Raw genomic sequence first — 14,895 nt, 5'->3', positions numbered from 1 at the left:
AAAGAAGTTCAGACTTTCAAAATATTTCGCGTTGAGGATCTTTAAAAATTATGACACTATCGTTTGGATTTGACATATCAATAAAAGAATGCAAAATTGCCAGAAAAAGTTGGAATAAATATTGACTTGCTCGAACGGTTTCCAATATTACTCCGCGAGAAAGTAGTTCCTTGTTTTATATTTTTGTTCGCTTTCTGAGAAATTAAAAAAGTTTAAAGAATGTTTACAAGCGATACATGAATATTTCGATAGAATTCTATGTCGTTAACAATGTTGACTTTTTTAATTTGAAAAATTAAAAGTCTTGTATGTGTATGTAATCACTGGTGTAAGGTAGCCTCACACAGCTGGTAAATGCGACCACCTGATTTTTGCGAGACAGCGCCACATCGGACGCAGAAGCGCAACCATTTAAATTTTGACATTTGTCTGAACTGCACGTGTACACTTGACTATAACCTTCGTATGAGTACCATGCGCATGCATCGGTACTAAGTTTTCATACGAAATGTTTTTTTATTTCATTGACACAGTTTATACTGATAATAACGAAGTTTACAGTATTATATTTTTAATGTTAAATTCCATTATATCTTAATTTTCGATAATTTGAAAATTATTTTAATCGTAGTCAATATAATTATAATTATCTAATATATGAATAAAAATAAAAAATTCAATTTATTTTATTTATTAAAATTTATTTGAAAATTTTATATTACAAAATGAATTAAAAATATAAGTACGCACTTATTTTGCTTCTTACAAACATTTTAACAATTTGTACACAATATTTTATAACAATCATATGCTACAATTAAAAAATAATAAAAATTGCAGATATTTTTAATAAATGATATGATTCTTTCTTATGCCGGAAATATATTATTAAAAAATTATAATAATAGTATAAATGCCTAATTCTAAAGTATAAACAAGAATGTTTAAAATAAACATTAAATTATTACAAACTATTTTAGTTTAATAGTATTATATATTTCCCTATAGATACGTGAATGTATATATACATTTAAATTTATGACTTTTACACATATGAATATTTTTTTAGCTTAAATAATTAAATAAATAAAAGCGTTTTTCATATTTTTATATACTAATTTTAATTTATGAACATAGGAAATAAACTTAAATTTAGTTCTTTTCAATCATTTTTAATTAAAAAAAAACTAATGATTTTTTGAATATGTTATTGTTAATAAAAATTTGATTTAACAAATATGATGTCTCATGCACTTATTTTTTTATAACACAGTGGAACCCTGATTAATTCAAATTCATTTCTACGATTAGTCTTCTTTATTATGATTTCAACTAGTGCTTGAAAATATTTGGGTTTAAAAAATAAAAAAAAGAACAATAGCCATTTGAACAATATCTATTTAATATCTAAACTTGTTAAACATTATTTTTTATTAAATTAGTAATGCATTATATGATATTATCTCATTTTATTCATTGTTTGCTATAGACTTTGTTAATAGTTATGTAGATATTTGCAATTTTTACTTTTATAAGCAACTATAGCTACATTTGTTAACTAAACAATAAAAAATGATGCAATAGTAAGTATTAAATTCCTAAATAAAATTTAAAGACTGCTTATTCATTAAAATTATAAGTAGTGTAAATTCATGTATATAATTCTTTTATTTATTATATTATAATGAGTTAATTTTATAGATACAGTACTCATATGTATCTATCAAAATATATATTATATTTATAATAAATAGTATAAAAATGAAAATAAAAATTCTGGTAAATAATTTATTTGTAATAAATTTCTGATTTAATAACATTAGATTAGCGCTTAAAAACTTTTATTACAAAAGTAAGGCAGTTTGATAAATTAAAATATTTGATCAAAAATGAATATTTGATAATTAAACTATATAAATATTCTTACAATTTTATATTGTATTTTTGGTAAAGTTGAACAGCGAAATATAAATTTGTATATATTCTGCTTTACAAATAAATGTTTTAAATAATCAGTATTTTTTCAATTTAAATAGTTTAAATTACACTAATTAATCAAGATTCCACTCTATTTATTTAAATATGATGTCATTTTTAAGCTACATCATTTCGGGTTGTATATTCTTCAGTTTTTTCAATTTTTCTCCAAGATGTTTATTTAGATGAATTCTAATTTCCTGCTGATTACTACACTTTTCTCCACATTCAGGACATTCAGGATCTTTTCCATGCTCTCGTTTTCGATGCTTAGATCTATTATTATAAGTAGAAAATGATTCACCACAGTCTGGACATTGATAAGGTTGTTCACCTGTATGTTTTCTACGATGATGGTCTCTAGAGTCTTTTCTTCTAAAACTCATATTACAATATTCACAAACAAATGGTTTTTTACCAGTATGTAACAATACATGATTATATAAAGATTTAGTATCATTGAATCCTTTCTCACACTGTGCACATTTATAGCGTCTTTCACCATTATGTTTGCTTTTAATATGATTCACTAAAAGTTGTTTTACTTTATATGTTGCATTACAAGTATCACATTGGTAATTTGGATCTACTCTTCCTTCATGTACTCTCTCTTTATGTGCTTTTAAAGACATTTGATGTTTGAACTTTTCATGACATTCAGTACATTCATACCATGGCTTTTGCTTAATTAAAATTGGATCTTGATTATTTATTTCATGTATTTCTATCATATGGTATTTTAACATTCGATATGTCGGAAAATCTTCTAAGCAAATTGGGCATGTAAATAGCTGTGGTAATGTTACACTTTTATCATTTTTCCAATGTTTTTCTAAATGTTCATTCATATTTTGTTTCTTACTAAATGATTTATTGCAGACATTACAAGTATATCTATTATGAGAAAAGTGAATTTTTCTATGAAGTTTTAAGGCATTTGTAGTTCTACATCGTTGACCACAAATATCACACTGATATGGTCTTTCACCTGTATGAATTCTATGGTGTTCTTTTAATCTAGCCTTTAACTGAAATGATTTACCACATAATTCACAGATATGGGGTCTTGCTCCTTTATGAACAAAAAGATAATGTTCATACAAGGAATTTTCAGCTCTAAAATCTTTTCCACAAGTACTACAAATAAATTCATTCATATTCTCATTATGTCTCATTTCATGGAATTCTAATCGTTCTTTCCGTACAAAATGCTTAGGACATTTAGAACAATGATATTGTCTTGGAGAGATTACTTTAGTTTCATTTCCATCTACCATTAAAGAAAGTGTAGAATCTTCACAATCAATACATGTAACTAAATCATTAATAGCATCTGGATCTAGGTCTGAAATTAATTTACCACAGAGATTACAGTTTACAGAAACTTTTTCTTGGTTTGTTGTTGCTATTACCTTTTGTATAAAATCTTCACCAGTAGTATCTTTACTGGTATCGACTTGTATTTGTTTTATACCAGAGTGTTTATAATTCTTTTGATGACAGTTCAATCTAGATCGTTTAGTAAATAATTTTCCGCATTCTAAGCAAACATAACGTTGTAAACTTTTATGGGTGTGAAAATAATGATCCCATAATAAATTTTCACTAGTTGTTTCTTTATCACATACTGTACATTCATATTTACACATTTTACCTAACTTATGTCTTTCCATATGAAATTCGTATTTTAAATGTGAAAGATAACGTGCTCCACATAATTTGCATTCATATTTTAAACAAGACTTATACGAATCATCTTCTTCTTGTGCATTATCTTTCTTTAATATAATATCTTGTGATTCAGTCATATATACATCTTTTTCACTTTTACAGTCAGTCTCACTATCAAACCAATAAGCATTATCACTTTCATTCTCAACTTTTACTAATTGATCTGCAGAATCATAATCACAGTTCAGTAGGTTCTCATTAGACGTGTAGGATACATTTGATGAATGAATAGAATGGTTGTGACAATTAGATTCTTTAAATTTTTTTTTCTGCTTTTTCCACTCTTCAGTTTCTGTATTTTCTTTATTGGATAATACATTGATATAATTTATATTTTCTTCTTGTTGCAATACAGGTAACGTAAGACTTATTAAATTAGGAACATTTTCAACACTTTCAGAAGTTGTTTTATTTTCATGTTTTGAATATATATTGTTCTTAGTATTATTGGCATGTATTAAGTTTTTATGTATCTCAATATTTTTCTCTTGTATAACATGTTTCTTCTCAGAATGATTTACCATAGCTAATGAGATTTGAAAGGTATAATCACAGCCTTGTGAATTACTAACTAATAAAATCATTAAACCTACATTGCAATTTGGACATGTATATACAGCATCACTATGAATTTTTGAAAAGTCTGTTATTTCTTTGGATAAATCAAAAAAAGACTTTATTTCTGACGCGTTCTCTAATTTTTTGGAATATTCTAATACTTCTTGGGTAAATTTATAATAAAGAATAATTTTGTCATAACATGGCAAGCATAGATGTTTTGAACCATTATCATCTATAGATATCTGTAACAGTCATTCAAAATAATTAAAACTTAAAAATCTTTTAATATATCAATCAATATTGAATTAAATTTAGTAATTTTATGAGGCCATAAGTAAATATTTTATATTGAAGTATATTAACGTACTGAAATTGGTAATGTTTCTTTTATCTTCTGTACCAAATTAGTTGATCCTTCGAAAATGTTTTTACATTTTCCTTCTACAATATTAACACCACATAAACGACATATTAATGTATTCCTTATTGTATCCATAATGGTAAAGCTGAAATGTTTATTATTCAAATAAAAATTTTTATTAACATCTTTTATATTAACAAATTTCCAAATTATCATTTTACTTTCAAAAATATATTGAACTTAATATTATACTTACACATTATTTTAATGGGATATTTATTTGAGGTTAAACCTCAGAATCAAGATAATAGATAAGTACAAATTATTTTTATTAATTAAAAAAAACTTTTTTAACGTAAACAATGCATAACATATTACAATTTTCTTAGAGTATTTTAGATGTCATTTATATAAAACTAAAATAAATTCATTAACCTCAACCGTTTATTTCACAACACTATTGAATACTGAAGGATTTCACCACAAATCTAGAATGTATTTGCATGATTTTACTTCATGAATGACGTTTGTCAACATGTACACTTTTAATTCTATCAAAGATTAAATCAATTTTTGTCATATGAACCAATAAAGACACGTTCTCCAACAAAAACAGCTTACATGAAAGATGGACTTTAAGTTATTGTTTTCGTGGATATGTGTATGAAATTCATATCTGTATATATATGCAGAGTAAATACCAAATAAAAGCGTGTCACAAAATGTGTACTTGAAATATGTAAAATGAAATGAAATATTTAACAAATGTAAAAAATGATCAGGGAGAAAAGTATGAATTTCTTTATATATAATAAGATTAACGCTTTTCTATTCATTTTATTTGTAAGAAGAAACAAACTGTATGTAAAGATTTAAACATTTTCAGGTTATTTAGGTTGCATTCTATGTATTGCTCCTTTTATAATTTAATATATTCTAAGGTGGAAGAGTAATTTTTGTTTAAATTAAAAAATACTTGTACCATGTTGCACGAAGTACTGTTATCATTATGGGGATGTTCAACTAATGCTTTTCAAATATTAGAAAACAGTGTAAGATTAAAGTTATAAGTACATTATTATTGTCTCTATATTTCTGTACATTTAGTATATTCTTTTTAGACTATAGATCTTGAAAAATACTTACATCCTGGAGAACGAGTGTTACTTAAAAAAATATTGGATATAGTTGAACAATGTAATATTATCAGGAACTTCATTCAAGGATGTACTGCAATAGATATTTCAAAATCCAGCGAGGGTATGAAAACTTTTTATTGAATTTGTCGGTTGTAGTCATTGTATTTAATCATTATATATTGTAATTTTAATTTATTTTTATCTACTTTTTGTTATAGAACTAAAAAATGTGCCTCATGGCTTATATTTACAAGCTCTTTGCGAAGGAATGGATCATGCTTTAGAACCATTTCGTGATGATATTGTTGATTTAGAAAATGTAGTTCTTCATGACAGTTATACTCCATTGTCATTAATTCTTTGTCGTGTTCAAAAATATGTATGTCTATTTTCTGTTTTAAATTCTATCATACAAGAGGTAAATAAATATTATTCATATTATGTACATAACAATATATTGTGATGTATGCTGTATAATTGAAAAAAATTTATATTTCCATATTATTTTAGATTCGTACACAAAAAACACATGGTTGTAAACTGCTACAATGTTTGCATCAGAATATGCATACTGGCATTCCTGAAGTAAAATTAGCTTTAGAAAAGTATGTATTCTTCAATATTAACTGATCTTATTTTTATTCATGTTTAATTATTTTACTTTTATTAGGATGGCTTATTGTGTACATGTTGTTTTTTATAAACACTTAACAAGTTGGCTTTTATATGGTCATTTAGAGGATATGTACAATGAGTTTTTCATTCAAAAAGTATCAGAGAATCAAAGTAGTTTAATACTAGTAGATAATAAAAGTAATTGTATGGAATCAATGAACGCAAAATTTAATGCAGATATGTGGAATTATGATATTCAAATAGACATGCTTCCTTCTTATATTAGACCGTCTTTAGCAACTAAAATTTTGACCATTGGTCAAACTATTATAATGTTTGGAAATGATCCAAGGCAAAAGAAAGGTAATCAATATACAAAAAGTTTATGAAATATAATTTTTAATATTTTCTATTTATTTACAGACTTTTCAACAGTTGATCAAATAGAGAACCCTATATGGGGAGATAAGGAATATGAATATTTTCTTAAATTGCAAAATCTTCAGAAGAAGTCTATTTTTAATATTATTGAATTTGAACATACAATCGATGAATTAAAGCAATGTATTACAGAACTTTTGTGGCGAGTTGCTGTTGAAGAAGCACAGCTTGTGCAACAACTTAAACTAGTGAAAGACTTCTTTCTTATAGGAAGGGGCGATTTATTTCTTGAATTTATTAGACTCACTGCACATTTATTAAATAAGCCACCCACAAATCACACATCTAGAGATATCAATCTAGCTTTTCAAATAGCGTTAAGAAAGATGCATTTAAACGATGAAAATGCTATGGATAGCTTTAATTTTATAGTACCGGTTCCGTCAGAAGAGAACGATGATGATGAAGTAGAAAGTACAGAATTTACTGAGAAGGAGCGTGAAGATCCTATTGGTAAGGCCTTTTATCGCGATTATACTATTATACAAAATACTATTAACAATTAATCATTATTATTTATTAAACGATTGTAGAAAGACGTGGATGGGGTATGATTATTTTAAAGTACAAAGTCGTGTGGCCATTGCACTTATTATTTAATCCATCATCTTTAAATGATTATAATACATTATTTCGATTTTTGCTAAGAGTTAAAAAGACACAAATTGATTTATGGAATCTCTGGAGTGAACACATGTATTGTAAAAACATGTAAGATATAAGTAACATTTTGCTTATAAGAAAACTAATGTTAATAATTAATGATCCATTTTTCTTTCAGTGATATTGGTGTGATTCAGTTAAGAAACAATTTAATTTTTATTATTGATAATTTACAATATTATTTACAAGTAGATGTAATAGAAAGTCAGTATACGATAATGGAGATAAATATGAAGAATACTCGAAATTTTGAAGATGTACAGAAAGCACATTCTATTTTTCTGGCTAATGTTATGTCACAAACATTTTTATTAGGAAATTCTACAGAAAGAAAAAATCCTGTATGTTACTTTTTTATTACAAATTTATATGGTTATGTTTGATAAAACTAAATTATAAATATTTTTAATAGGTAAATAAATTAATCAAACTTTTACTACGACTCTGTGACGATTTTATCTTGCAAGCATCAATGTGGGAAGTAGGTAGTTTACTTTTGACAGAAAAACAAGAGCTTAAAACATTATCTGATACTCTAGAGAGTTTAATGGGATGGCTAACTAAAACATTAAATAGAGTACGTGCACAACCAAGTGGAGAACATTTAGCTCAGTTATTATTGAGGCTGGATTTTAATAGATGGTTTAGCAAAAAAATGTAAAAATAAAAGTAAATGCTTCACTTCAATAGCAGTTGTTGGAAGGTAATGCAAGAACGTACAGTGATGGATTTATAACATTTGATTTGAAAATTACTTTGTTACTTGTATTTAAACCAAATTTAATGTTTATTATAACTTATGATACCTATTAAGAATTGAATTTAATACTCGTACTTGAAGTTGAAAAATACAATTACGTAAATTTCAACTTATTGCTTCAATTGTTAAAATACGAATATGAATAATAATTTTAATAATAATTCTGAAAAGAAATGTAACATACCAATAGTATTGAAATATATTTTTACATTGATTATTAATTTAAAATAAATTATTATTCAGTATGATAATTATGTTAAAATTTCATTATTTTCAGAGTTTTAGTGGTAATTTGTATAAGGTATATAAAGTTTTTTATTAGAATGAATGAATTTCTTTTATTAGAAAACATTAGTAAAACATAACAAAAATTTTTATATTTTTTATAGTAATAATGTATATAATGTATTATCGTGATCCTGATATTTGGTCACAAGTTTTTTTAATACCCTGTATAAAATATATATAAATGATATATTAATTCGTTAATTTTAGTCACTGTCATCATTATAGTCATCATCTGTGTATCCATGTATTTTATTAGAGTGACGTTGACTTAATTGTATTGCATTTTTAATTGACAAATCAGAAGATAATTGTTCAGGTATTAAACCGTCATTATTTTTTATCGTTGGATCTGCACCATATTCTAGTAATAAATTAACAGTATCTATATGTCCACGACTTGCTGCTGCATGTAATGGTGTTTCTCCTATTTTATTCTGTAATAAAAAACATATATAAAACAAAAACTTATGATAAAAAATAATGATACTAAGAATTATTGTACTTACTTTAGCATTAACTACAGAATTTGGTAAATTTAAAAGCTCTTTTACACAATCCAAATGACCAGCACGTGCAGCCCAGTAAAGTGAAGTATTACCCATTGCATCTAAACCTGTACCTGAAACTCCTTGTTTTATATATTCTTTTAATAATGAAAGATTTCCCCGTCTTGCAGCATCATGCAATGGCAATTCAATTTCTTCAGTTTGTTCTTCAACTACAAATAAATCATATTATTCTTTTTAATTTGTTTACAAAAGCATTAAACAATAAAAATGGATTGCACATATAAAATTATACGAACCATAATTAGCAGGTACAAGACCCTCCTGAGTTCCACATTTTGCTCTCCACCAATTTGGTTCTACATCTTTATCATAAACGTACAGGAGATCACCTTCTTCAAAGGATAGTTCATCTGCCTATAAAATGTGATATCTACATATATGTATGCACTAATATAATGATAATATACATTTTTTAAACTATATTATTAATATATGAACATGCTTACACGCTGTGCTATATATTTATACAATGCCCGTACAACTTTAACTTTACCTTAAAAACAGATAACAAATTAAATATAGAAAATTAATGCATAACAGTTAGATGTAATAAGTAAAAAAGGAAGATGTGAGATTCACAAATATCACATTCACTTTCATTATTAGTAATATAAGTAAATTTTTATTGGGTTATTTTTAAAACTGTTAAGATACATGATAATAACCTTTACACTGGACTGTACAAATTGGGATGTAATATTTTTATTAATATGCACAAATTCGATATATTTCCTATTAATTTCAGTGAACAATACACATATTTTTCTTCTTTCAATACAAACAAATTATACACTATTTTATATAAAATAATTACAACAATCACAAATAATCTAACCATATTGGTTTTGTTTTATGATTTACCAGGTTTCCAAGTAGTTTTAGGTGGTGCGGGTGCTGTCATAGGCACATTCATAATGCTAGCCATACAGTACTGACAATTACAATAATGATGACTCTATGTGAATTATAAAAGCAATTCACATTCATGCACATACGTGAATGTCCTCACAACCCATACTTTATCTATTCCAAGTATGATTTTATAAAACATAAATTCATACATATATACATAAAATTTAAATTCTTTTTCTGGCAACTTTCATAAATAATACCATATCTGTAAAATAGAAAAATACAAATAATTTTGTATATGAAATAAATTTAGAATGTCCTATATAAGTACATTAGATATATTTTGAAGAAAATAATAAATTATAAAATTAATAAGTAATATGATTATTTCATTTTTTTATAACGATACTTACTGAAAAATACAACTAAAACAAACGCTATCATTACCCACATCCAGCATCGCCAGTATGATGTTGTATGTTCTTGAAGTTTCAATGATTCTGTTTTTAATTTAGCTGTATTAACATCAGTTAATTTGTCAGACCTTTCAAGTAAACTAATATCTTTCTTTATTATGGCGTTTGCCGCTAAAGCATGCTCTTTCATGCTACTGGTCATAGAAAGCATATTTTCAGCAATTTTCTCTTGAATGTTTCTATTGTATTTTAAAAGCGCATCCAAATCATCATCTTGCATATTTGTGGATAATCTTTGTCTTACGCCATCCTCTAATGTTCCTATAACAAACTAAATTATTGTTGGAGCTATATAATTATATAAGCTAAAAAAATGTTTATTTACCTTTATCAGTATGGAATAATTCTGCTCTTAATTCTAGATTATATTTTGCTGAAGTTTTCTGATGTATTTGAGTTGTTATATTTGGACCTATTGTATCATTGAATGTTGCAGAATTTTTTGATAGCATTTGTACTGCTGCTACTCTATCTACTGGGTTTGTAAGTTTTGTTGTATTTATTAATCCTTTTAGAAAATCTATTCGTTTAACATAGCTCATCATAGTATCTTTGCACGGTTTGCTACAAGTGATAATTTAGAACATTTTACATTATAATTGATTATTACAATATGTTATAAACCGCAGTTGTATTTATAACTATGTTTTACCTTGGTATTGTTTGTAACTCTTTTATCATATCATCCAAAGCAAATATGTACTGAAACAATTAATATGTTTATTTTAAATAAATTATTTTAATTGAAAAATTTACTTATAATATAAAAACATATGTCAAAATGTACCTTTTCAAGTTTCCAATCTTTATGAGGATCATCTTTTGCCATTAATTCGCACCTTGTTAGAAGACGTCTAATATTAATTTCTTCTCTAGACATTTGATTCATTTTTCACAATTATTAAAAAATTACATAAAATTATTCTAAATATTACACATTTATATATTTCTTCCACTGTACTGCTTTATGAAACTATTTGACAAAATTTAAAATTGCACATTATTTTTAGATATAAAAATGTAAAATACGAAAGTAATTATAATTTGCTGACAAATATAATCTACGTTTAATAAATTATATATTTGTTGTATGAAAGTTCATATCCAAATCACTTTGTCAGTCATATACCCGGTGAATGAAAATTTACCAATCGAGAGAAGTGATTTTCTAGGACAGCGGTTCTCAACCTTATCATAAATGAATAACGTTAAAATCGACTTATTTGTAAAAAAAATGTAAAAACATGTAACTTTGGAAGTGTCTAAATTTGAATATTTGTAAATTTAAAAAATTTATCAACCAAAAATAAACGAATGATAGGGATTCTTTCTCCTACGTTGCCATTTTTCCTAGGGAAACTTATCGTGCTTATTACTGTACCGTTACAAACTCGTTATTAGATGATAACAATTCACTGTAAACGGTATAGCACTGGGAATATACAATAGCACTTGGAATATACAATTATTTTTTTCATCCAACCACGACCACGTCTAACTAACTTCATCAGTGAGCGCCTTTAATAGCATGATTGTCAATTTGATGTATTTGTGATATACAATCTTATAGGTTGTGGGAGTTCTGCATTTAATATACGGAATGTATAAACCGGTTTTATTGAAAAGTTTATAACATACAACTACAGACACTATAAGAAATACGATAATCGTAGATAACGATTGACGTTGGCATACATCATTTAGGGGGCCGATCCCAGTGCATTTCTCAGTAGATTGACAGAACCGCTAAGATGGCTGATATTAAAGAATCTCCACCGCTGTTTGACACGAATGAAACAAAAGTTGATGATTTAGATGACGATGATGAAGATATCTTTGCGTCAGCAGTGCAGGTACTTATATTATTATCAGATAACAGGATCTCGAAGCCAGAGTGTATCAAGTTCACTATTTTAAAAAAATGACATTTCACATGTTTCCCATATTAAGTTTTTCATTCTTTTCGTCGGTAAAAATTATTTTATTTTGAACCGCTTGGTTTTTAATCTAACAGTGTAAAAAAGATATTAAGTCCATATTTTGATCAGAGCCAACAGAATACAATGGATTTTTAATATTTTTTTGTTCTGATACATTTTAAATGAATAGGTGTTTTTTATAATATTAATATCCTATAATATTCTTTGGCTCTATGACTGTGTAATGTACATGATATTATGTCTATTAAATACTAAGAATATACCCTTGATCTAGATACAAAAGTGTTCATATATTGATGCACTTTTGTGTTTTCTTTTTTTTTAATGTTCTTTGTGATAAATTTAGGATCAAAATCAACTTGAAGATTCTTCTCCTTATAATGGAGTATCAACGATTCAAGCAGAATTACCAAAGTTAACATTACGAGATGCACCTGAAGAAAATTCATTTTCATCTGTATCGAGTCCTGCACCAGGACCGTTAAGTTCACCATTAGGACCAATGAGTAGCGACATAGGTGATCTTCATGATGTTCCCATAAATGATAACACAGATGTACTATCGACAAATGCTATGCAAACTCAATCAGTCGATGTGGTATGATATATTTAAAATTGTTAAATATTAATAATTTTAAGAGAAAAACATAAAATATATAATATCATACTTTTTAGGTACCAACAGATTCATCTGATGTTTTTCTAAAAATCACTGTAACTTCTCCTCAGAAAATAGGAGATGGTATGGGTGCTTATGTTGCCTATAGAGTTGAAACAAAAACAAATATGCCAATATTTAGAAAGAGAAACTTTAGCGTTATTAGACGCTTCAGTGACTTTCTTGGCCTTCATGATAAATTAACAGATAAATATCTTAGAAATGGCAGAATAATTCCACCTGCTCCAGAAAAGAGTGTTATTGGTATTAATATAAATATTTTAAATTTGTTATTAGTTTCAATGTTGATCAATAAAACAACTAAAACAATTATGTAATTAGGAACAACTAAAATTAAAATGTCAGGCGATAAGAGCCAGGAACAGAATTCTAGTTCTACAGAATTTATTGAAAGACGTAGAGCAGCTCTTGAAAGATATTTAAACAGAACTGGAGCTCATCCTGTGCTTAGTGTTGATCCTGATTTTAGGGAATTTTTAGAAGCAGGTATGTTTTAGCGTAAAACAAAAGATTCATCTTAATACAACTTTAATTATATTAATGAAACTATATATTTTTTAAATAGATATGGAACTACCAAAAGCTACTAATACATCTGCGCTTAGTGGTAAAGGAGTAATGAGACTCTTCAGCAAAGTTGGGGAAACTGTTAATAAAATTACATACAAAATGGATGAAACTGATAAAGTAAAATTAAATTGCAAAGTTATGAAAAGTTAATAGTTTAAATCTATATGTAATATTTTTAATTTTTTTGTGTTTCAGTGGTTTGAAGAAAAAACATCACAAATTGACTCTCTTGATGTTCAGTTGCGTGCATTGCATTCTGCCGTTGACACATTAACTAATCAAAGAAGAGAATTAGCTACGTGTACTGGTGCAACTGCAAGATCCATTGCTGTTCTTGGTCATGGTGAACCAGGAGCATCATTGGGAAGGGCGCTCGCTCAATTGGCTGAGACTTTAGAGAAAGTAGAAGTAATTAGAAGAGCACAAAGCAATAGTGATCTATATCAGTTTGGTGAAATGTTAAGAGATTATGTAGCACTTATTGGAGCAATAAAGGTTAGTATTTATATTCAAATTTGGATATATATTTTTATTTCATTAATTTATATTGTTATTAAAAATATAATATTTTATTTAGGATGTATTTCACGAAAGAGTAAAAGTCTTTCAAAATTGGCAACATGCTCAGGTGATGTTAAATAAAAAACGAGAACAGAAAGCAAGAATGGAACAATCTGGTAGAACAGATAAAACAAGTCAAGCAGCTACTGAAGTTATAGAGTGGGAAGCAAAGGTTGATAGAGGACAAGAAGAATTTGATAACATTTCAAAAATGATAAAAAAGGAAGTTGAGCGATTTGAATTAGTAAGAGTGGAAGACTTTAAGAAACAGTTAACAGAATATTTGGAATCCATGTTACAGTATCAAAATCAACTTATTAAATTTTGGGAAAGCTTTTTGCCCGAAGCACGAGCGGTTGCATGAACATTCCCAAAGTAATAATGAAATTCTTTTTAATGTAAAAAAAAGGATATCGATGCATTGTTTTGGAGTAAACTTCTGAATGATAAATAATACTTTACAGTGCGTATATTTATCAATTTGCAGTACAATAATATTCATGGATAATAGTGAATGGAATAACTTTTATGCAAAAAGTCAGAAGTTTCATAAATAATAATTTCAAATATTATCAATGCTTTTATAATCTTAAAAGCAACAAAGATCATGGCATATTCATTCAAATTTTTAAATATTCATTTTATGCCAATTATTCCTTAGTGTATCATGCGTTTTCAGTCTTCTTACTATTAGTTTATATATAAAAAGTAT

General features: G+C 26.7%; 5 protein-coding genes across 10 annotated transcripts; 2 read left to right on the top strand and 3 right to left on the bottom strand.

The window, feature by feature from the left end:
• Positions 1–680: 680 nt before the first annotated feature.
• On the bottom strand, positions 681–5,242 carry LOC105662992 (uncharacterized). Of its 2 annotated transcripts, XM_012289548.2 has the most exons (3): positions 4,887–5,242; positions 4,637–4,775; positions 681–4,511 (listed from the first exon to the last, which is right to left on the bottom strand). In XM_012289548.2, the coding sequence occupies exons 2-3, from the start codon at positions 4,763–4,765 to the stop codon at positions 2,100–2,102; spliced, it is 2,541 nt and encodes an 846-aa protein (XP_012144938.1). In that variant the 5' UTR covers positions 4,766–4,775; positions 4,887–5,242; the 3' UTR covers positions 681–2,099. The 2 variants fall into 2 exon arrangements, with proteins under 2 accessions (XP_012144938.1, XP_076392468.1); XM_076536353.1 differs by lacking the exons at positions 4,637–4,775; positions 4,887–5,242 and having other exon boundaries at positions 681–4,234; positions 4,302–4,453.
• A 33-nt stretch (positions 5,243–5,275) lies between these two features.
• Positions 5,276–8,175, top strand: Grip75 (gamma-tubulin complex component 4). Of its 3 annotated transcripts, none has more exons than XM_003705096.3 (10): positions 5,276–5,420; positions 5,517–5,682; positions 5,752–5,890; positions 5,988–6,187; positions 6,280–6,374; positions 6,440–6,747; positions 6,808–7,278; positions 7,359–7,536; positions 7,607–7,829; positions 7,901–8,175. In XM_003705096.3, the coding sequence occupies exons 2-10, from the start codon at positions 5,614–5,616 to the stop codon at positions 8,147–8,149; spliced, it is 1,932 nt and encodes a 643-aa protein (XP_003705144.2). In that variant the 5' UTR covers positions 5,276–5,420; positions 5,517–5,613; the 3' UTR covers positions 8,150–8,175. The 3 variants fall into 3 exon arrangements, with proteins under 3 accessions (XP_003705144.2, XP_012144939.2, XP_012144940.2); XM_012289549.2 differs by having other exon boundaries at positions 5,288–5,420; positions 5,501–5,682; XM_012289550.2 differs by lacking the exon at positions 5,276–5,420 and having other exon boundaries at positions 5,522–5,682; positions 5,759–5,890.
• A 428-nt stretch (positions 8,176–8,603) lies between these two features.
• LOC100878863 (osteoclast-stimulating factor 1-like) lies at positions 8,604–10,103 on the bottom strand. 2 transcript variants are annotated; one of them, XM_012289543.2, is made up of 5 exons: positions 9,967–10,103; positions 9,552–9,598; positions 9,342–9,459; positions 9,043–9,254; positions 8,604–8,970 (listed from the first exon to the last, which is right to left on the bottom strand). In XM_012289543.2, the coding sequence occupies exons 1-5, from the start codon at positions 10,028–10,030 to the stop codon at positions 8,740–8,742; spliced, it is 672 nt and encodes a 223-aa protein (XP_012144933.2). In that variant the 5' UTR covers positions 10,031–10,103; the 3' UTR covers positions 8,604–8,739. The 2 variants fall into 2 exon arrangements, with proteins under 2 accessions (XP_012144933.2, XP_012144934.2); XM_012289544.2 differs by lacking the exon at positions 9,552–9,598 and having other exon boundaries at positions 9,941–10,047.
• Positions 9,792–11,641, bottom strand: Use1 (Vesicle transport protein Use1). The gene is made up of 5 exons (XM_076536359.1): positions 11,221–11,641; positions 11,086–11,135; positions 10,759–10,997; positions 10,371–10,694; positions 9,792–10,222 (listed from the first exon to the last, which is right to left on the bottom strand). The coding sequence occupies exons 1-5, from the start codon at positions 11,320–11,322 to the stop codon at positions 10,182–10,184; spliced, it is 756 nt and encodes a 251-aa protein (XP_076392474.1). The 5' UTR covers positions 11,323–11,641; the 3' UTR covers positions 9,792–10,181.
• A 173-nt stretch (positions 11,642–11,814) lies between these two features.
• Snx1 (sorting nexin 1) lies at positions 11,815–14,639 on the top strand. 2 transcript variants are annotated; one of them, XM_012289547.2, is made up of 8 exons: positions 11,815–11,943; positions 12,004–12,286; positions 12,720–12,971; positions 13,049–13,295; positions 13,374–13,538; positions 13,618–13,739; positions 13,818–14,117; positions 14,200–14,639. In XM_012289547.2, exons 2-8 carry the CDS (start codon positions 12,185–12,187, stop codon positions 14,545–14,547), a joined length of 1,536 nt encoding a protein of 511 aa, XP_012144937.2. In that variant the 5' UTR covers positions 11,815–11,943; positions 12,004–12,184; the 3' UTR covers positions 14,548–14,639. The 2 variants fall into 2 exon arrangements, with proteins under 2 accessions (XP_012144937.2, XP_003705160.2); XM_003705112.3 differs by having other exon boundaries at positions 11,854–12,286.
• Positions 14,640–14,895: the final 256 nt, after the last annotated feature.

Source organism: Megachile rotundata, chromosome 10 (assembly GCF_050947335.1).
Source record: "Megachile rotundata isolate GNS110a chromosome 10, iyMegRotu1, whole genome shotgun sequence".
In the NCBI taxonomy this organism is placed as follows: Eukaryota; Metazoa; Arthropoda; class Insecta; order Hymenoptera; family Megachilidae; genus Megachile; species Megachile rotundata.
The sequence above is the reverse complement of the archived record's forward strand: the minus strand, read 5'-3'. Positions and strand labels throughout refer to the sequence as shown.